The sequence below is a fragment of the Notothenia rossii genome (genome assembly GCF_949606895.1).
Source record: "Notothenia rossii genome assembly, chromosome: 8".
NCBI classification, from domain to species: domain Eukaryota; kingdom Metazoa; phylum Chordata; class Actinopteri; order Perciformes; family Nototheniidae; genus Notothenia; species Notothenia rossii.
In genome coordinates this window covers 74,689,219-74,711,687 of record NC_136906.1, presented here as the reverse complement: position 1 = coordinate 74,711,687, position 22,469 = coordinate 74,689,219, and the positions used below count along the sequence as shown (strand labels likewise).

The following is a 22,469-nucleotide window of genomic DNA, read 5'->3' as shown; positions in this document are numbered from 1 at the left end:
CAATAAATACATAAAAACATGTCCTCTGTGGAAGCCGTGGCGCTGTAAAAAGCACGACCAATCATCTGAGCCGGCCCGGCTAAAGTAACTGGATGGCCTACCTGTCTGTCAGCCTTCCATCTGTGCACAAACTTATCTCGTGCCCTCATTGGTCATGTGCGCGTTCGTGTGTGTTGGAGGAGGGGCTCTGTAAGGAAGTGGCAGATTTGTTCCGGTTGTGTATTTTCAAATTCTAGCGCACTCGAGCTGGTTTCTCCAAAATTACCTACCCCACCTTTTAATGCAATGAACACAAAGGATTTTAAATGTTCATTGTTAACAGAATGTCTGTTGTTGACGTAAGAGGCAAACAGACATCAATAAAGGTTTCATAAAGCTTGTTCTTCTTAGGAAGTATCATCGGAGCCCAGTGTTGGTCCACCTTCTCTTCAAACGATGCATTCACTGACCCAGGAGGCCAGCTGGCTACTGAGGCAGCCGCTGGAGGTGGCCTCCGTCCCACTGAAGGCCACCAGGCAGAAACTACAGGTTGTTAAAGTTACATATTCATTAATGGATGACTAAATACAAATCAGCAGCAGTAGACAATCTTTTTAAATCCTTCTGTGCCTTAACTGGTTTTTCTTTTTTGCTTCTTGTTGTTTTTACTTTTTAGGGACTGAGTAAGAAGATGGCCGAGGTGGACCTTTCATGCCTCAGTCCGTCCACAGAGTTGCAAACGAGCAACACAGTGAACCTCCAAAAAACTCTCCCACAGGTACTCTGCTGCAAACATTCTCTGACCAACTGTGATGCATTTCAATAGAGCGTCTTCCTTCTTGTAGTTGGTGACTAAAGTCATACTGATGATTTATTATGTGTGCAATTCTAAGAGCAAATTAGAAAAAGAGAGAAACACGGTGGTTGTAGACATTGTTGTTTCCACAGATTTTGTATTGACCTCTTATCCTGTGTACATACAGTAGTGTAGCTCTCCTGTATTTTAGTATGATACACTTAGACAGAGGGTTCAGTCCTGATTCCCTGTGTGTGTCTGGCAGGTGCTTGCTGCAGCAGAGACGAACTGTGCAGAGCTGCAGCGGGCTGCGTCGGGGATGGAGGGCCGTCTGGCTGAGCTGGACCGCTGGAGCTCAGAGGCTCTGGACTGGCACCAGCACAGGGAGGACAGGAAGCACAGAGGGGGCTCTGCATTGGAACCTGCAGCCAAAGTCAGCAAACCTTCTAATAAGGGATTAGTTTGTTGTGTTTGTTTGGTTGTTTGTTGTTTTTAGGTAAAAGTCATCATAAATGATCCATGAGTCCTTTTCACAAAATATATTTGTTAACACTTACAAATGATCATAAATAATACACAAATGATAGATGCTCACAAATCACACTCCTGCAGGTCTCTAGCCTGTTCATTTATACATCTAAAGTATTTGCTTTTATTATAGGAATAGTGGAATTAGCAATAGCAAATACTGGCATGTTGCAAATTGCAGCTTGCCAGATCTGCTATACATTTCTAATGTCAGTTTACTAATTATTTACTCGTTATTACTTGTACATTGTTAGGGTATTATAGCAGTTGTTTTTCTATTATTCCTTAGTTGACTATGTTGCCAGATATGACATGTTGTGATCTGCACAGACTCCCTACTGAAAGTCCCGCTTCGACCATTACTGTTCAAACATCACCTTCACTTTGGACTATGTGACTGTTGCCAGCATCCATAGTATATAAAGAACATTGATCTACTTATTTATGAGCAACTAAAAGGCCTTAGGCCTATTACAACAGTATCTGATTGATTGATTGATTGATTGATTGATTGATTGATTGATTGATTGCTTGATTGATCGATCGATCGATCGATTGATTGATTGATAGATAGATAGATAGATAGATAGATAGATAGATAGATAGATACCACAGAGAGGCATCTCTTCCGGTGGCGTGTGATATATATGCCAACTGAAATGATAAAACTGGGTATAATCCTCTTTAGGTGCTGATTTCTCGAGGGCCGCAGCTTGAGAACCAGGTTTTATCTGAGGGACAGGATCTACTGGATCTTGTGGCACGAGTTCGGAAAACCTCTCCTCTACAGAAGCTCAGCACCTCTGACCTGCAGGACAGGATCTCAGAGGCAGTCTCCCACTGCCAGGTCAGTTCAATGAATGTCTGGTAACCTTCAGTTGTTCAATAGTTGCTTTGGCTTATTTTCTTTTTCTTTTTTAGGAGATCTTTGGAATATTTTGTTCTCTTGGGTTTCTGCAACCTGTTGAAACATCCCGTAAGACTCCAGGAGAGCCAGAGGCAGGGTTATTTGTTGTGGCCAGAACCAAACATGTACACCAGATTGGGAATGTGATGCTGCAAAACCAGGAGCCAGGTCTGGCTTCACCTGAGACTCCATCTGTTACGCCTCAACCAAGGATGACAGGTCTTCGAGGTTGGACCAAGAATCAGCCTGCGAATACAAATGATAAACCAACCATTGTTATAACTCAAGCTGAACCTGGACCTGTATTCCAGTTATTTTCTAAATCCAGCACTCGAGTTTCATGTCCAAGTCAAAAGGATCAACCTCTACCTGCTAGGATCCCAGTCGGACCAAAAAGTCCAGTTCTGTCTAAATATGTGACGAGTCCAGACCCAGAGGAAAAGGAAAGCGCCTCTTCATCAAAAAGTCAAACGTTGAAAACCAGAATAAGAGGGCAGTCCGACACTGCACAGAGCGATAAGACCTCTCCCAAGCCTCTGGTGATGGTCCGCAGTGAAGTTCACTCCAAAGCCCAGTCGATGGCGAGGAGCCGGCTGGAGAAGGCCCGGTCTCGCCTGCAGGGACGCATCCAGCAAGCCATCAGGTTGTTTGGTGGCAGAGAGGTGTCCGTGTCCCAAGCCAAGAAGAAACAGGTACAATTTTATGAAACAGAAATCACTTTCCCTAATAGATTTTTTTTAACCATCTAAAAAGAAGTATATTATATACAGTAGTAACATCAACAACATAATTTTGATGATTTTTAATGAATAAAAGTACATTTTTATTTAAGAGTTTTGACCTTTTTTTTTTGTTTGTTGCCCCTGCTTATGAGTGTGAGACATTTCTATTTCTGTCTTTTAGTGAATGTAAAGCTTTCCACCAAAGCTTTCCTTATCAAATCCTTACAACAGAGCAAATGCGTTTTGTGCTACAACATCCAGACCTTGGAATCTCAAAATGAAACTGAAAGTTAGCTTCTTTCGAGCTCTGTGTTGTGCTGCGCATAGCTGCCATTGTTTGCATGTTTGTCCAGCTTGATGTCTTTGTGTGCAGAAAGCTTTAAAGACTCTGCAGCCTGCCATCCTGGATGAGTTCCTCAGTGCTGTGGAGTGTTTGGGGGCCTTTTGCACGGGGCCCCAGCTCCAGGACCTGATGCTCCTCTCAGACTCAGTCAGAAAGCAGTGGGAGGTATGACAGGGACTACACATTAAAAACTGTTTCACCTGCTAAATGAGATGTTATTGATCCTCTCATTTAACTCTCTGCAAGATGGCCAATATGTGTCATTTGACTAAATCTATTTCTGAAAAATAATAAATCCAGTTTCATGTAACTGTTTTACTCCTGTAACAATACAACACAAGTCATAACTAAAAAGCCCAGCAAACTAACCATTTTATTAGTTTTCTGTCAACGGTTTTGATATTGCATGAACCTGGCAACACTAACATTTGTCTTGAAAGTTGAATTTGCTCGTTTGTGTCGCACTCAGGATGTACGCAGAGATATGGCTGCCTTTGTTCCCATCTTTTGGTGTCAGATCAGAGATGGACATCAGTCATTTTCTGCTGTGCAATGTGAAACTCAAACTAACACTCTGCACCTAACCACTGACCAGACTGACCATGACTCTGTGTCGCAGCCCCAGGTACTTCCTAACTCTGTAACATTATCATCTGATCGTGCTGTGTGCCGGCAAGCGGTATGTTTCTGACAGATGATCAGAAAGATACTTTATTTCAGTTTCTCTGAAATTCACATTTCTCCCAGGTCGTCATGGATGGAGCTGCATCTGATGAGGTTGAATCATTACAAGAGCTGTGTGAGACACTAACACAGGGACAGTCCTTCTGCCAAGCAACCGACCAGCTCCAGGAGTCAGATGAAGCTCAAGAAACACAATCCAGTGACGCAGTGCTCCCTTCTGACTGGTAGGATAATGCAAAGGAGATGAAGTGTATATTGTGTGTTTAACTTTAGTAAGTAATCAGCAGCATCCTTTTACAGTGAACATTTACCATTACAATTTACACCTCTACTGTATGTTGCTGTCAATTCCACCTGTTAGTCATCTAAACAAAAGAAATACCCCAAAGACAACAGTCTAATTTTACAGATTTTGCAGCCGGCTCTGTAATATCTTAGAAATAATATAGTTTTATAAAAGTGAACCATAAGATCTGCTTCTTTTGGATGTATTTTGACACGTCTGTTTTCTTTTTTTCAGAAAGGAAGCTTATTATTTAATGTGTATTCTACTAAGTGTTAAAACCAATTTGTGGTAGACAGCACATTGAACATTAAAAATTACATCAGATTTTAGATTATAAAAAAAATCTGTAAAGACAGACAGGAAGAAACAGCATTGTTTGGCTTAAACATGTTCCCTTAAATTAACATTCAGGTTCTATAGGCTACAAACTGGGATTTGAATTTAAGTTCAAATGCATTGTTTAATTGAAGCAGACAACTTTATTATTCAGAATATTCACTGTGTAATCCTTCCTTTCTATTCATCTTAATGAGATTCCTAATTACCCGCCTCGACCTCCCCCTAATAAACCTTTGTTTCCCTCAGCAGGGGACGGCAGCCCCGGGGAACCCCCCTGCTGAGAATGTCGGCCGACACGCAGCACAGCAACCGTCAGACACAAAGCGTGGACAGACAACAACAAGACCTCTCACCTGTGTGTGGCTCTGTGACAGCGCAGCCTCGGGGTGATATCCTCCACCTGCGGGCTCAGGAGGTCCCGGCAGAGAGGGAGGGGGAACGTAGAAGCTGTGGGTTGGAGAAAAAACTGAAGTCTGCACTTAGATCCAAAGAGCAGCCGCTGAAAGCTCGTCTGCTGCACTTCACAGAGAGCAGCCAGCAGACCCGGGCTCACATACAGGTAGGGAGAGAACACGTTCATTAGATCTCCTTGTTGTTTTTCTTGCTTTCTCTCGCTGCACTAGGTATTTTAGTAACTCTGTAAGCTCCTAGAAAAACATTTACAACTGTATTGTAACCAGCAAATTATACAATGTGAAGTTAAAGTCACATAAAAAGGTTATTGGGAGTTTGCTCAGGATGGAGGTGGTGCAAAGGGAAACGGATATCTTTGATTCCTACCTGCAAACCAAAACAATAACTTTACTTCCCTTCAGTTCCTGTGCCTCTGCAGACATTTTAAATTGACATGAGACAGGTTTCAGTCCAGAAAAATGGTAACAAAAAGTCAAATGCTTTTATTCCACTGGTGTATTACAGGCTAATTACTGCATATCAGATTGTTGCATGTGTTCATTTCCCAAATGAATCTTATTCACTTTATACATAGCATTTCAAGTGGCATTTCCTTAAGACTTCCTGGTCCGAGCAGAACTTTGCACCGTGATTGGCTGAGACTGACCTGTGAGAGCAGCAGCAGGGCTAATCCTCAGTAAGTGGATCGGCTCTGCTGTATCTCGTTCTCTTCTTGTCTCTGAACTGCTACTATGTGACCTTCCCATCTCCCAGGCTGTTGTCAGGGGCGACACTGTGGAGACCAAGCAGGAGGCCGAGTGGACCGTCATCCCAGAGACGGCCGCCTCACAACAGGAAGTGATCTCCTCGGAACAGGAAGTACTGGAATGGTAGGGGTTATTATCTCAGCTCTTAAATGTCTGTGGTTTGAAGAACTGTCAGCATGTGAGTTAAAGCTAGACCTGACAGATGAGCGCAGTTGATCATCATCCAAAATTAAATTGTATTGTGTGGTTAACTTTAGGAAGTAATCAGCAGCATCCTTTAAAAGTGACAATTTGACACATATTTTAGACAAATATTTATAATTTACCCCTCTACTGTATGTTGCTGTCGATTCCACCTGTTAGTCATCTAAGCAAACGAAATACCCCAAAGAGAAAAACAGTCTGCTTTGTGAACATATTAACATTTTAAATAACTTAATTTTACAGATTTTGCAGCCGGCTCTGTTCCCATTTAGGTTTTTCAGTTTCAGAGAATGTCATATTGATGTATTGAAATCTTTCACTGCAGGTACAGAAAGTCCTGCTTGGCTTTTCAGTCTCAACTCCAGAAGAACAAAACACATTTGGAGGAGTTTATCCCAGACTCTGTCAGCTTTTCTACCGTGCAGGACCGAAAGAAGCTGCAGGCAAGTTAACCCTCCTGTTATCCTCAGATTGACTTTGCACCCTTTATCCTCTGGGGTCAATTTGACCCCAGTAGTTTAAAAATCAAGACAATGATCATATTCCACATTTTAACCAACATGTATGTCTCTGGTGCTTTAGGTATCTTACCTAAATAACCATTTAAATAAAACATTACCCCAACCTTCCCCCCCACAGACCCCTTTATACATCCAGAATTCCTATTATGTGACTATCGAAGAATATATAAATCACCATAAAATCTCACTGACTGAAATTAAATGTTAAAGTAAGATCTTTCTGATGTTGTTAAACGACCGATAACTAAAGCAGAGGGTAGTTTTGTTTTCAATTATACATTTGCATGTAATAGTCACCTCAATATCATCCTTCATGTTCATTCTATGTTTACCCATTAGTATTTCATGACTTTTCCTAATTTAGTGAGGACTAAGCAAAAAAAAAAATGTGAACCATTCTTTTAGATACGTTAAACATTGAATGGGGTCAGATTGACCCCAAGGATAACAGGAGGGTTAAAACATCACTTTGTTAAGTTCAGAAATGATTTCATGTTATTAAATGTTCACCTTTTCAAATCCTGCTCTAAGCTGTGTATCACTTATGCTCCTTTTTACTTCTGAGTATTTTGTAAAACCTATAACTTAAAGAATGGCTAAGCAGTCATTTTCTTGCATAGTCAAACTTCACAAGGTGAAATTATTGTTCTAAATCAGGGGGGTCAAACTCAATTTCATCGTGGGCCACATCAGCATTATAGTTGCACTCAAAGGGCCGGTTGTAACTTTAAAACTATATAAAAATACATATATAAATATATCATATATATAAAATAATGTATTATATTACATTATTGCCTCTGCATTGGATTATCGGATAAGGTAATAATAACTTCATGATTAACTAAGACTGAAAGCAGAAGTCTAGGGCAAATAATTGCAAGTCTCTTCGGTGAGAATGTCACAAAATGATTTAAAAAGAAAAGCCAAATTCTGGAAAAAAAGTCACAATCAAAAAAAAGAAGTGACATTTTGAAGAAAAAAAGTCAAATTCTGAGAAAAAAGTCAAATTTGAGATGCACTGTGCTCCAAGTAGGGGCAACGTGCCTCTGTAAATCGGGGTGTAACCGTATAATAAACATATATATATTCTTTGCACGCTCTTGTGGGGCCACATAAAATTAAGTCGCGGGCCGGATTTGGCCCCCGGGCCTTGAGTTTGACACCCCTGTTTTAAATGCTTTGTGAAAAACGTTTTCCCTCCTTCACAGACTTTGAAACAGGAGACAGAGGCATCATGGTTTGAGTTTGAGCTCCAGTATTCCCAGTATTCCCAGTTCTCCCATTTGATGACCAAGGAAGATGAAGGTGAGGTGGAAAGAAACAGGGAGCAGCTGACTCAGCAGTGGAGAGGACAACAGATGTACCTCCAGAGCAGGTACAGTGCACCTGATCAATAATAAAGTATTGATTCATGTCTCACGGCATGAGAACACATTTGTTATTTACCTGTCCTTCCTCTGTTTGAGTAACATGTCTTCAACTTTGTCCATGCAGTTTTGTTTTGTTATTAATGAGGGGTTAGGGTTGAAATGTGATCATAGTCCTGAACTACATAGTCTACATATGTTATTCTAACAAGTAAAAGTTGCTTTTTTTCCATTTAGGATGAAATCTTTGGAGAATACAGCTGACCTGATGGAGTCTGCAGATGGTCACATGGTGCTGATCACTGAAAACCTGGAGCGGATCGCCAGAGACCCTGTGGACATTTCCTCCTTCTCCCTGACTGATGCCAGACTGGAATCTGATTTAAAGGTACATCCAGGCTTTTTAAGACACCTAACACTTTAATTCAGATAATGACATATGCAGAAAGTACTATTTATCCCTCTCTTGTTACCTAGGGGATGGATGACGGACTGCGGTCTGAAATGAGAAAGCTTTCAGAACGAGTTGCAGAAGAGGAAAGAACATCCCCTTCATCGCTCTGCCAGGCTCTCCACAGCAGCCTTCATCACCTTCAGCAGCTCAGACAGCGGCTGGAGGAGGTTCAGGCTGCCGCTCGGGCTCTGAAATGCTTCCTGGCCACAGTCAGAGAAGTGGAGGCAGAGATCCCAGCCCTGCAGGCCACCCAGGACTCCAGAAGACAGGAACATGAGTCAGACAGGCAGCTGGAGAGACTCTCTTGGCAGGCAGCGGTGCAGCAGAGGTTACAGGCTGCCAGGACCCAGTCTGATGGCGTTGACAGCACTTTAAAGGCAGCGGGGATGACTCTGACTGTGGACGGTGCCAAGGTGACGTGTCAGGATGTGGTGACATCATTGTCCAAGCACGTTCTGGAAGTCGAGAAAGAGCTGAAGAGGGACGGCAAAGATGGATTCTTTTCAGTAAGAATGAAGCAAACCCAGCAGCTGAATCCTAAAGAGATACTTCAGACAACACCTGGGGAGGATTCAGCACAGCAGGGGGGAGCACAGGGGCATCTCACCGCATGTAAGATGGACGAGGAAGCCAAAAGGAGAAAGCTGGAAGAAGATGATGATAAAAACACACTTAAGAAGGAGGAGGCTCCCACACGGAAGTCTGAAGAGGATGCGTTAAAAAACCAGAGAAGAAGAAGGAACAGCCGAGTTAAGAAAGAAGGAGAGAAGAAGAGTATGGTCCAGAGGAGGTTTGCTTTGTTGGGTTCCCTGAGGGAGATGAGAGGAGCCGCTGAGCAGCTGAGGCTTCAGGAGCCCAGCCTGCCCGCGCTGCAGCACAGGTACACTGATCTCAGAACACAAACTGCTTCAAGCTGCTCAAAGTTAGGAACATATTTGAACCTAAGATGCCATGTTGGTAAAGCTGCACCACAACGTCAACATCTAAATATTCAAATGTATGAAGTTAACATTATTTTGTCTTGAAATGACTTTAGTAATGTCAAGACAATGGTAATGGTTTTCTTTGACTCAGATAAGACTATAATAATCAGAATACCTGTATTAGTCCCACAGAGGGGACATGTACATCGCTACAGCAGAAAAGAGCCAAAGACAGCTTAATGTTACTTAAAAGCTAATAACTAATTAAACAGGATAATGTCGTCTTAGTTTGACCAAAACCAGACAGGACATTTGACATAGGATTAAAACTAAATACAAAACTAGCTGACAAAATGAACCTGTGCAAGCAATGCCTTACTGGTGTACTGAAACGATGACTCTTAACCATGTCTGCCTCTGTACAATAATAATGTTGTAACTTCCTGCAGGACTCGTGCATTGACGGAGCTGGAAAGTCGACTGGCTGGCCACCTCGCTGAGCTGCAGCACATCCGAGAGGAATCCTCACAGTCAGGCGTCTCTGATGTGAGTCAGACCAGAGAGGCCGAGGAGCTCTGGGAGGAGGCCACGAAAGCTGTAACTGAACGGTAAGGGGGGGAGATCCAGTCCTCTCTGATTCATTTAAATATCGGAGCCTTCTCCATCGCTGGCCCCAATCTCACCATGTTCAAATCACAAATTAAACTCTGCTTTTAATCTGTAATTCATGTTTTGTTTTATATATTTTAAGTGTGTTGTTTTAATGATGTTTTTGTGATTTTTTTTTACTCTGTTAAGTGTCTTTGAGTTTCAAGAAAATTACCAAACGTTATATCTTAGCTGAGTTGGTTGAATGTGTGTGTTGTGTTATCACATGCAGGCTGGAGCAGTGTAACACGCTCACAGAGCTGCTGAAGAGGTTTCAGAGCATCCGTGGGGATCTGAGCGGGAAGCTGCAGAGGGCGGAGAGCACCATCAGTGAGCAAGTGTCCTACATGGGGAGAGAAAACCTGCAGAGACTACACACTAAGGTATTCCTCTGGTGCATTTGCATTGAAACCTAACTGGCAAATAAAGTGAAATCAAGATAGATTTTTCGTGGCTCTGGTTCTTTCTAACCCTAACCCGGACTGACCCAGGAAACGGTAACCACTGTACATAACTCATTGAACCCCTCTCTAACCTCCCCATCCCTTCTCCGTATCCTAAGACCCCCGACCCCACCCAGGGTACATACCCCAACCTCCTCCCCTACCCTGACCCCAAGTCATTCTGCCCCACTCAGGGCTCCTACTCAAACCTTGTCCTCAACAGTTCAGTTAAGTGTGTTTTATATGTGTGTGTGGTGTCTCAGGTCCAGGACACTAAATCAGAGCTGAACGGCCTGGGTGACGGTATAGAGGAGGTCCGCAGTGTCTGCAGGCAGCTTCACACTCATCTGCGTCAGATCCCAGAATGCACCATGATCCCATTTGAGGACGAAGCGGATGCTCTCATGGACCGCTGGCTGGATGTGAGTTTCAGTCACTTTTCGTTTTTTGAAAAGCTTAGGCTGATGTTAAATTATTGTTCTCAAAAATATCTATCACAGAAGTAATTCAATTTCGGAAGATTTCAGAATTATTTTTCAATTCTCTTGCAGATTATTCATTATTTTATGAACTGTTATTAAAGCAAGATTTACTACACAAATAGTTTTTACCCCACTGTGTTATCTGCTGCTGCTCTCATATGTAAAGTAAAGCATCCTCTAGTACAGGGGTTCCCAACCTTTTTTCCCAAGAGCCCCCCCAAATGACTCCTGTTGGAAGGGGGGGGGGGGAAACAGCGGTAATTAAAGTTTAAAAGTCACTATTGGAGTGACTTTGATGGTTATTGGACTCAGGATTAATTCATTTGGATTCCCGCTGCATGAAGAAATTAAAGGACGACGCGGAAGTGGAAACAATTCACAAAGGGATTAAACTGTTTAAAACACATGCTCAAAGTAAACCAGATTTTGCCGATGTGTTTATGTGGATTCAAAAGTCATAAATAATTATGACTGTGACAAATAATCCAACTGAAACCGGCATGGACAATGACTATGTTTTAAAAATGTGCTTATCCAGAAAAGCCCGGTTTGGACACTTTACGGGCAGAAGAAACATTTCTATTAAAGAAAGAATTATACATTTCTGTCTTTTTATGCCTTTTAATAGCTACTAACTTGAATTGTTATTAAAATCAATTAATTATTTTGTATATTTTATTGTAATGTAGAGACAAGGCTTTTAGTGACAATCATGTATTGCGTTACAATTATATGTAAAAAAAAAAAAGTCTAAATATGATATTTGGCCTCAAATCATCTGAGGCCTGGCGCCCCCCCCCCCCCCCCTGCGATCTTTGGCGCCCCCCAGGTTGGGAACCACTGCTCTAGTAGATTATTTGCGATCATACATTGCAATTATTGAATTTCTAAGGTCTTCTGTTGAGTTGGGTTGTGTGTGTAAGATCAGTGCTACAGTAGCATTCATTTCAAATACTGTTCTTGCAGATATCAGAGAGAACAGACTCCCACCTGGAAAGCCTGCCTCGGGGCCTGGCTCTGTGGGATGGGGTCCTGCAGCTGGGGGAGGAGGTGGAGAGGTGGACGGCCAATAAACTAGCAGCATTTGCTGAGTGTCCTTCCTTTCAGACAGAAGAAGACATCAATGCCTTGCAGGTAGACAGCATCCCTTATTCGTTCTGTAATACACAGGTTTGGACCCAATTTTTAGCAAAGATTCCTTGTTTGCTTTAAACATTGATCTTCTCCCTCTGACTGTCTCCAGAATGAGCTTGTGACCCAAGAGGAGAATATGGAGCATTTCCATCAAAGAGCCAAAGAGATTCAGGCACTGCTTCAAAGCACAGAGCCCCCTCTGGAGCTTCAGGTACAGCTTCTGATATAATGCTCACAGACACAGTTGATCGGATCGAGTTAGGAACACGTCTCTTGATTGGTTTCCTTTGTCTACGGTAGGTGGTGGAGACCCAGATGAGGAAGAAGAAAGAGCAGCTGCAGGAGCTTGTTTCTGAAGCGGAGGACGTTTACAGGCAGATGGTGGCTGCCAAGGGACAAATGACTGTCAGGATGGCAGAGTGCTTCAGCTCCCTCCAGAAGATTCAGGACTCCCTCCTCACTCTCACTGGTGCAGATGTTGCAGCAGTCCTTGCCAAACTTAAGGTTAAAACAGTTTGTATGTGTTGCAAAGTGTACTACGCACTTGAACAATGTATAGAGAAACGTGTAATAAATGTATAAAATCAAAACTATTTAAGAAAGCTCTGATGTTATGAATCTACACATAGTGGAGTACAAAGCTAGCTTTTAAAATGCTTATCACCATCAATATCTTATGTTTCTCTCCAGGATCTGCTGTTCGAGCTCCAGGCGCAGGACGAGCAGGCGGAGAGTGTGCAGGAGGATCTGAATGTTATGGCCTCCATAGCGAGTCCGGTCATTCTGCAGAGTCTGTCTGCAGACGGGGTTCAGCTGCAGGAGAAAGTCAGAAACACCCAGCAGCTCTTCTCTGAGGCGGAAGAGCAGACTGTGAAGAATATCCAGGATCTGGACAGGTAACCTTCATGTGATGTGTACAAAAGCTTTGTCTAACGCTACTTGGTTACATACAGTAACTGTGTTTTCAAATGTGTTCATCATGAATTTGTATAAAGACACAAAGAAATCAAAACCAGACATAGTAGCTCACGAGGATATTTTGATATATGAGACTTCGTCAATACAGGTTATACTGCCAATTCTTACTATAACCACTTATTTTAGAAACTCTGTTACAAATTGGGTCAATGGAACAAGTTAAACTCGTATTGTACTGCTCTGTGGCGGTACCACTTCTCACTGTTGATTTTATTGACAGTGTATCATGGTTACAGCACATATGAGTCTGTGTCATGTAACCTGCATTTACACTGTGTGTGTGTTCTAGGCTGCAAAGGGAGACTGAGCATATACGACAGTGGTTGGAGGGCGCTGAGGAAAAAGCAGCGAAAGACGAGGATCTAAGTGTCCTGCAGGAGGAAGCGCTTCAACAAAGGTAAGCTTTGTTTTTCTGATTCCACATGACAAGTGACAAGATTTCCCCCTCTAATAATAACTGAGCATCAACTCTGCACTGTTTCCCCTGCAGGGTGAGGACAGAGGAGCTCAACCAGCTTGTGTCCTCCTTGCAGAGCAGCAACCTTCAGCAGTGTGCTGTGGTGGAGCAGAGCAGGAAACTTCTCCAACAATACCACAACTTCCTACAGGGCTCCACGGAGGAGCAGAGCTCTCTGAGCAGGGACATGGGGGAGTTTCAGACTCCTCTGAAGTCCACTCACCCCTCTGATGGAGATCTGAGAGGAACTGTTGATCCTCCGCTTGGTGAAAACCTCTCAACCCAGAGTCTGGTAAAGTGTCATCTAATTAGAATATATTATTACATTATGAAAGACTGAGCTGCCCCATTTTTTGGACATGTTATCTTAAAGGTGGGGTAGGTAAGTTTGAGCAACCGGCTCGAGGTACACTTTTTGTTATATTCCATGGAATGCTCTTAACATCCATAAAAAATATCATCTGTGGAAGCCGTGGTACTGTAAAAAGCACGACCAATCATCTGAGCCGGCCCGGCTAAAAATAACTGGATGGCCTACCTGCCTGTCAGCCTTCCATCTGTGCACAAACTTATCTCGTGCCCTCATTGGTCATGTGCACGTTCGTGTGTGTTGGAGGAGGGGCTCTGTGAGGAAGTGGCAGATATGTTCCGGTTGTGTATTTTCAAATTCTAGCGCACTCGAGCTGCTTTCTCCAAAATTACCTACCCCACCTTTAACTAGCAATTATCTCTGCTTTCATGTAGTTTTTAAGTGGCAGTTGTTATAGCAGTGTGTAATGTGATACAGAGGGTGTGGCACTGTTCTGTGGTTTATTTACTTTCACATTTGTTTACACTTCTTTAATAAGGAGTGCCCATGTGTTGTTGGTGAACAGATTTTGTAATGATGGATTAGTTGGCATAAATCAAAATAGATATTCATCAACACACTCTCCGGTCCCTGCAGTGACAGTTATCATATAATATAATATTTGAAATAATTGATCAGAGTGGCATTGGAATGCAAACCTTAAAAATCCAGTTGTATGAAAATAACATTCAACCAATATTAACTTTTTAGTGTTAACATTAACTTTGAAATGAACACATTTGGAACACGTCAGGTCGGGTCAATGAACGGAGACTTGAGCGCATCTGATTTGTTGTAGATACGCCGGTTTAGTCTCTGAAATCTTACACAGTATACACGCCCTCTGAGTGACGCTTGGTGTGTCATAAATGTCCACAGGGTTTGTTTCCCCGCCTCGAGGAAGTTGTGTGTAATGAGGAACAGCTTGGCCAGACCCTGCAGGCTGTCAATCACAAACTGACATCCCTGCAGGGAAAGATGTCCGCCTGTCAAGCTCAGAAAGAAAGCTCCGCTGCTCTGATCACTGATTCACCGGCTCTGGACGTGAGGTCCATTAAGTCAAGTGACTTTGTGAATCATGAACAAACTTTGTTACATTTTTTATTTCACATTCTTTAGGTATTGAAACAATGAACAATGTGAAGATGATTGAGAGTTTCCCAACATGAAGCCATCTGTATTGTATTTCTATTTATCTGTGTTTATCTGTCATTTTGTAGGCTTTGCTACATGAAGCAACCGACGTAGAAAAAGACCTTTCACAAATTGCAACACTCAAGGACACCATTACAGCCATTTCTACAGCTGAGGCCCAGGCCAGCCTCTCTCAGGAAACCAGCAACCTGCAAAACCACCAGAGGGCGCTAGACAGCAGCATCAGAGAAAAACTGGCACTGCTAACAGAAAACTCACTTCCTGCTCACAACAAGACTTTAATAACTCGGCAAGAGAACATTGAACCATTGCAGACGGACACTATCTTAATCCAGGGCTCACAATTTCCAGCTATTGGCGAAGACACTCCGGAAGAAATCAAATCAACACACTGTGTCACAACTCTAGTTGGATCCCAAGCGACAGAACTAAACCACTTCCCCCTTTCTACCCCTGGAAATGTGTCTGAACATCTAGCAGCACAATCGGTTACAGATACTCAAGAACAAGAGACGCAGTTAGGTGTAACACAGAAGAAAGTGTTTACCATAGTGTTGGACATGGAGCCACACCACATGCAGGGAAATGACAGTGTTGGCACAGCACAATCTGAGACATTGACAACAGTTACTGGTGCTCAAGAAAAGAGGGAACGCTGTGAGGATATCGGTGTGAGTCCAGCTAAAGTGTTTACAATAGTGCTGGACATGGAGATGCCTGACTTCCAGCCACAGGACAACGTACACATGTCAAGTACTCTTGAGAATAAATCCAGAGTCTCTTCAACATTAGATGAGACAGACTTGAACATCCATTATTTAAAGAGCCATGCATTAAATGAGCCTCAAGTGGAGGACACCCGGACCCCAATGGTGTTAAAGGAAATAGAGGATTCTACAAGTGCCAAAGTACCATGCAAAGAAAAGTCACAAACCAATCCATTCATGCAAAATGAGGTGTTGAATCCCTCCAAACCATGCGGTGTTGTAACTGAACGTGAGCTCACAGGTGGTGCACATGCAGCAGAAACAACATGTCCGGATGTGAAGCAAGAAGAACACGTTGAGAAGCAAACAATGAACTCAGTCTCCTCCGCGGTGGAGGGAGAAGCCTTACCTAACAAACAAACACATACTGCAAACATTAAACAGCTGACTGCTGCTGACACTGCTCAGAGCGCAGGTACAGGACAGTGTGAGAGGGAAGAGGGAGGGAACGCAGGAGGAGAGGCCAAACCTGAACAACCCCAGGCCAACGTTTTAAAGGTGCCAAAAGGACGATACAAAGCTGAGCTGCTGTTTGAAGGAAGTGAATGGAAGGGACCCGCATCGCTGGAGGACACAGAGGGGACACAGGGACAGGTAGATGTCATATTAAACGTTTTTTATGTGCCACAAAACCTGTGTAGCACACATTATCACATGAGGGTGATTACAGCGGCTTTCCATGACAGCAGATTTATCAATGCACTACAGTAGCTACATGCCAATCATTTAGAAATCATCCAAAGTAAGCTGAGATCTTAAAGTGTTTATTCAGTGTTGTTTTAGCCCCTCCCACATACAAGTAAACATGAGTTTGTGTGATGAGTCATGATGAATCACAGGTGTATGGTTGTGATTAACGATATTCAATTTGTATTATTTTCGATTGACCTATCACTCAGTATTCTCCCTCCCTGCTGATTGATAGTGGTCACTCGATATCTGTAGAGACAGTTTGGTTACCTCAAGCCAAAGTGCTCAAAGGAATTTAGGAATTTCTCAGTGGGACATCCTGTCATTATTGTGAGTAATGGCAGGGACCCTTCCCTTTGAAAGTACAGACATTTTTTTCTCCAGGGTTGATGTTGAGGGTCCTAAAATATTCCCCCAAACATTTGTTTATTAAGAAACCATAAATGTAGTTTCCCTAATTTGACTGCTGATTAGATTTATTGCAATGGGGTGACTTGTGTTTAAACAGCAGTCTCACGCTTCCCAATTAAAGTGTTCAGGATTCAGAGGACAGTTACAATAAAATTAAAATTCAATAATACCAATAATGTGAGTTCACTTATTCTTAATTTATTCTGCTAATTTTCCAATTCTAAATAAATACAAATGACTTGATATTAACATTGCTCAAAAATGTAACCAGAAATATTAAAGTGCATTAACATATTTTCATAATGTGTACCTCCATGAACGTCAACTGACAGTTAGTACATTGGTCATATTCACCTAAATATTGAAACTGCTTTTGAGAAGGAAACAGTTTGACATATATACCTTTTGCTCTTTTTCCCCTGAGCAAATCAGAAACCTGCTGCAAGTGTTTTCAAATGCTCTTCCCGCTCTACCTGAACCCTCCTCTCAGACACACTTTGGTCATGCCTAAAGTATTTCCCAGGACTCCTCCCCCTTTGTAGATACCTTGCTGCTTGTGTCATGTTTTGTAGCCCGTCCTCTCTATCAGAGTTGTAAAAGATCACTTGTATCTTTAGAGAAACAGGGAAGGAAGCACTTTATAGATTAAAAGCCTTCTCCCTCGGGGGCAGACTGCTCCCACCCAGGCGCATTCTTCTGTGAACTGTACTGACTCGCCGAGCTACCGGCTACATTGTAATATTTACCACTGCAGGGACAGGGAAGCGGCAGGAAGCTCTGTTATTATCTGTGGACAAACACAAGGAAGCAGGAGGCTAACATGTGACCCTGTCTTCTGTGTCTGTAGCTGCAGATGGAGGACAGCATGGAGCCCGAGAGGACAGCTGGGGGGGCGACAGGTGAATCACCAAAGTCCTTCAAACCCAAGTCCACCATGCGGGATGTTTTGTCAGAGATCCAGAGCTTGGTGGAAAAAAGTAACATAATAAATGTGAGTATTAACTTTTTTTATTTTCCTTTTTGTCCCAGCTTGTTGCACATGTCTCAGAGTTAGAGCTACTGGAGGCTTGTTATGTTGCTCAACTGTTTGTCAATAAACTCATTTGTTGAAGTCAGATCTTATGTGTATATCAAAATCTATCTGAATTGATTTGGTTTTAGAAGTTTGTGTGAAAAACAGGTTCTTTAGTTAGGTTAGTGGCACTGGTGTGTTTCCTGTAGTTGCACACATTACCTGTAATAAGCATAACAATGAAAATCCTCATTTAGTTTTTGAGCATATGAGTTTCTGATTTTCAACATAGCTGCATACAGTAGATCAAAAGTGTCCAGACAGGCCAAGAAGTGTTATCTGTGAAACAGGGGACCGATAAGAGCGGCAGTGTTATGATGGATGATTGTATATATTCCCTTGATGCTGCTGACACGAAGGTCCACAGGATGGACCAACGAGCTACAATAACTTCCTGCAGGATCATTAGTGGGAATAATTACTCACAAAATACACAGTCAGTACGGTATACACAGTCTCTCCCTTACACTAACACAAGTTGACTCGTTTTTTGATGCCAAGTGTGATAGTGTTTAATTTTAGATAGATTATTTATCATATTGACAAGTATAACTTTAAAAAGAGAGAAGTTAAAGTAAATCAAACAATCTAAGCTTGAAACAGAAAATATATGACTTTTATTATCATTTGAATCACTTTCAAAGCTATAATACAAAACATGTCCTACAGTAGTTACAGTTTTCAAATATGAGGATTGGACTGTTAGATGTATACATACATGGATTATAACATTTTTTACACCATAAGATCAAGATCAATCAATCATGAAAATATTCTGTAGATGAACTAGCATACATTGTTTTAAACGTTTTCTTCGGGAATAACTTGCCAAATATTTTTAATTTATTTGTGATCATAGCGAGACCCACACATTGATTTGAATTGGTACCTGAAGTCCTCTCCTGGTGAACCAGAGATCCGATTGGTACGAACTGTTCAAAAGGTCCTGGCATGCCGCTATCAACCAGCCCGACTCGATGTCCACGTGATGACCGAACAGCTGCAGGAGGCCGAGGTATGCACGTCTGTTAAGCCCTTTTCCTCGTTTATGTCTAGATAAAGTATATCACGTGATCTGATCTGATGTCTGTTCTCTCCGCTATAGGACTACAGGTGCCGTGTGCAGGAGCAAGTTGCTACTATGAAAAGCATGCGCAGTGCGGGTATGTGTGACCCTGAAGCCCTGAAAAGAGTGGAGGGGCAGTGGAGCGCTGCCCTGCTCGACGCCTCGGCCACAGTGCAGGTCAAAGCAGCTCAGCTGGACCAGGTCCAACAGTACCACAAACAGATGAGGATCACCAGAGCTTTCCTGGAGGTTGTAGCAGCTGAGAAGGACAAGATGGCCTTGTGAGTAATTGTTTGATTTCAAAGTGAGCATTAACTCTACATACAATCCTGTTTGTTTGTGTACCACTTACAATACATTTTCTTTTGTTGTGTGTTTTCCCTTCAGAGGCTTTCTGGGTAGCAGTGCCCTTCAAGCGGACAGACTCAACGCCCTGCTTCAAACCATGGTGAAGAAAAGAGACATAATGGAAGAGCTCCTGCGGTTGAGTAGCCAATTTTCCGTCCATTTGAGCGACGCTGAGAGTTCGGGTGCTCTTTCCGCCCAGCTCGGAGATGTCCAGGAGGAATGGAAGCTTTTAGAAGGAAGCATCCAAAGAGCTCTTCAACATGCCTCAAGCTCCACCTCTCAGTCCTCGCTTTTATTACAAGAGGCCGAACAGCTGAAAGCCAAGCTGGAAGCTCTTGGGGAATCCAGCTTTCAAAGCCATGACAACAAAAGCGCTTTAGAAGTTGTTTGTCTGACAACAGACCTTAAACTGTACAACCAGCTTTATGTGCACTTACAGTCCCAGGCAGACGCTCTCGTCCATTTCTCTCTGGGTCAGAAAGAGAAGGATGAAATCAAACTTAGTCTTCAGGAACTAGGGTCTTTGCTAAGTGTCACCAAAAGCAAGCTTGGCACTTCCACAACCAGCAGTGGCGACGTTTCCTCCGCTAAAATCAGCAAGCAACTACAAGACTTGATCATTGGGGCCAAGCAGGCAGAAAACCACATCTCCATCGGGAAGAAGTTAGCCCTTTTCCCCGAGGAGGCCCGTGTTCAGATTGTCGAGATGAAGACATTTCAGACTGATATTTGGTTTCGAAGGTCCAAGATGCAGGTGGAAGTTGAGCAGATCAAAGAGACACTCTCTGATAAGGAAAAGGACGAAAGTGACCAAGAGTTAAAGACGATAGAAGACCTCTATGAAGCCATCGCTGACAGCTTGGATCATGTTCTCGACACCATGAAGAAGAGTCTGCAGGAGAGGGAGAAATTGTTGAGCCAGCTTGCTAGCATGGAAGCCTGGCTAGCACAAACACATGCCGAAAGAGACCCCTGCACCCAGGTTGAGAATGTTTCAAAAGCTGACATCAGGACGCTGGAGAGCAAGCTGAAAAGTCATACATTAGCCACAGGGGAGATAGAGAGCCAACTTAAAGACGTAGAAGCAATGGCCGACAGTTGCAGGGACATAGCTGTCGGGTTGAGTCCGGGAGAGAGCCGCTACCTCGTCAACAGGATGTCAGGACTCCGCACAGAGTTAGAGGGACTGCTAGCTCATGAAAAGGCAGCCTGCTGGGAACTAGAAGAGCTGATTCATGAGCGAACCACTTCTGATGAAGAGTTATCAACTATCCAGGCCAGTTTAAAGCAAATATCCACAGATTTGGAGCGGCAAAGATTCCCTTTAACGCAGGAAACCCTCACAACATGCGCACAGTTGAAGCACATGCTAATAGAGCATCAGTGTCAAGTACAAGAGCTGCAGCACTGTCAGGAGGCCAGGAGATGTTCGCTGCTGTGCACCATTGGCGAACTGCAAGACCAGTGCAAAGCTCTCAGTGTTAACGCCATTGAGCAAGACAAATATCTGCACCTCAGGAGACAAATGGAGGAATCCAGGGACATCGCCGAAGAGCAAATCCAGCGAGCCAAAGATAAGACGATCAGTGTGGGTGAGAGGGTCCGACTCTGCCAAACACTCTTGGTTGAACTCCCCCTGGTGAAGACGCAGTGTCAGGAAGCAGCAGACCAGCTGGAGGCCATAGCTCAGGAGTTGTACCCGTCTGAGTGTGACTCAGAGAAGCAGAGGATCCGCAGCACGGTGGAAACGTTAGTCTCCTGGGAGCATTCGGTCGCAGATGATATCAAAAACCTCGAGGCCAAGCTTCTGCTAGGTCTGCGGTTCTCCTCCGAGCTTCCTGCCTTAATAGAGCTCTTCCTGACAACACGAGACGAGTTGCAGCGAGCCGAACCGGTAACCCCAGATGAGAAAGCCATAGATATTGCACTCAGAAGGAACTGGATTATCTGGAGGAATATGGAGTCTGGGATGAGGGTGTTGGGAGGTCTGGGGCGGAAAGAAAAAGTGAACCTGAAGAGCTACGAGGAACTTTACTCTCTTAGGGAGGCAGCCATGCAAGAGTGCCACTTAAGAATGGTAAGCTTACATCCATTGAAAATCATACTTTTGTGTTTTGTTTCTCGAAACTGTGCTTGATCGTGTAACATGTATCCAACAGGAGAGTTTATGCCAGGCGAGAGAATCCTTGAAAGATTACCAGTGGGCGGCTCAGGGAGCGATAGGCTTCCTTCATAACGCAGAGGCCACTTTCCTATCAGCTCCTGGAGGCTTCCTCGACTGCACTGAGGAGCAAAGGCAGACTCACCAGGCTCTGGAGGCTCTTGAGGACGGATTTCAGGCTCACATCTGCCACCTTGTGGAGCTGGTGCCCCAACAGCCCTGCCTGTCCCGCCCCAAGACGGAGCAGCTCCACATCTGCATCCTCAGTCAGCTGTTGGTGGGACGAGCCATACTGGAGGCCCAAGCTCAGCTCAGGCTGGAGTCCTTGCAGAGGTAATGCTCTTGATTCGTTGAAGTGTGTCATTATGTCTCAGGTTTTCTAAGTAAAACAACTTAAAGACATTCTTCTTTCTCACAGGTGTGAAATTAGACAGCTGAGCCACAGAAAGTGCCATGAAGACATACGTCAGCGCCTCTCAGGTTTCGAAGCCAAGCTTTCAGAATGTGCTGCAGAACAAGTCACGTCATATGACAAGTGTGTGGCCCAACAAAGAGAAGCAAAGGTAGGTTCGATGCAGTTGTATAATTATGGATTTGTCTACATATTGGATCGTCTCAAACCTTGCTTGCACTACATAGATTTACAAATATAACATTTCAAAATACAGCACTTTTTATGACCAAATACCAGCAATACAAAAAAAGCGGACTATTTTCCATTAGCTCCAGCCCCCCTTGCCACCCCAGCATGTAACAGGAGGACTGCCTGATTCAAACTTACATCTTCACTTCATTTCATCCCTACGCAAAGCTCTTGATGGAAGGCCTCCGCAGCCTGGCAGGGAAGATAGAAGAGCTGAGAGCCGGCTGTCCGATGCAGGGCTGTGGAGTCGGAAAGGACGGCGAGCTTGGCGCCCTCTGGAGGCGCTGGGTGTCATTACGCCGTGGGGTCGGCCTCCTCATGGCGCACACAGAACAGAAAGGAGAGGAATGGAAGGACATCACTACAAGTGTGAGTTTTAGCTACAACATTTTTATTTTGAAGCATTTGTATACTAATATGACCTAATGCAGGGGTTTCTAAACTTTGCC

General features: G+C 43.5%; 1 protein-coding gene across 10 annotated transcripts in view; it reads left to right on the top strand.

Moving 5' to 3' along the window:
* The window catches only part of syne2a (spectrin repeat containing, nuclear envelope 2a), a 90,296-nt gene that overhangs the window by 11,742 nt on the left and 56,085 nt on the right, over positions 1-22,469 (top strand). For 9 of the 10 annotated variants that reach the window (XM_079645486.1, XM_079645487.1, XM_079645488.1 and 6 more), the window contains 31 exons: positions 391-528; positions 656-757; positions 1,041-1,208; positions 1,992-2,150; positions 2,225-2,902; positions 3,306-3,440; positions 3,745-3,900; positions 4,023-4,183; positions 4,831-5,143; positions 5,752-5,867; positions 6,274-6,391; positions 7,681-7,847; positions 8,077-8,227; positions 8,317-9,173; positions 9,666-9,824; positions 10,097-10,247; positions 10,571-10,729; positions 11,756-11,923; positions 12,033-12,134; positions 12,224-12,427; positions 12,614-12,819; positions 13,191-13,298; positions 13,392-13,650; positions 14,928-16,223; positions 17,578-17,721; positions 18,662-18,817; positions 18,908-19,149; positions 19,256-21,293; positions 21,376-21,710; positions 21,796-21,940; positions 22,189-22,389. In XM_079645486.1, the coding sequence (XP_079501612.1) occupies positions 391-528; positions 656-757; positions 1,041-1,208; positions 1,992-2,150; positions 2,225-2,902; positions 3,306-3,440; positions 3,745-3,900; positions 4,023-4,183; positions 4,831-5,143; positions 5,752-5,867; positions 6,274-6,391; positions 7,681-7,847; positions 8,077-8,227; positions 8,317-9,173; positions 9,666-9,824; positions 10,097-10,247; positions 10,571-10,729; positions 11,756-11,923; positions 12,033-12,134; positions 12,224-12,427; positions 12,614-12,819; positions 13,191-13,298; positions 13,392-13,650; positions 14,928-16,223; positions 17,578-17,721; positions 18,662-18,817; positions 18,908-19,149; positions 19,256-21,293; positions 21,376-21,710; positions 21,796-21,940; positions 22,189-22,389 (9,492 nt within the window). The remainder of the gene's footprint in view (positions 1-390; positions 529-655; positions 758-1,040; positions 1,209-1,991; positions 2,151-2,224; positions 2,903-3,305; positions 3,441-3,744; positions 3,901-4,022; positions 4,184-4,830; positions 5,144-5,751; positions 5,868-6,273; positions 6,392-7,680; positions 7,848-8,076; positions 8,228-8,316; positions 9,174-9,665; positions 9,825-10,096; positions 10,248-10,570; positions 10,730-11,755; positions 11,924-12,032; positions 12,135-12,223; positions 12,428-12,613; positions 12,820-13,190; positions 13,299-13,391; positions 13,651-14,927; positions 16,224-17,577; positions 17,722-18,661; positions 18,818-18,907; positions 19,150-19,255; positions 21,294-21,375; positions 21,711-21,795; positions 21,941-22,188; positions 22,390-22,469) is intronic. The other variant, XM_079645484.1, reaches the window with a different exon arrangement.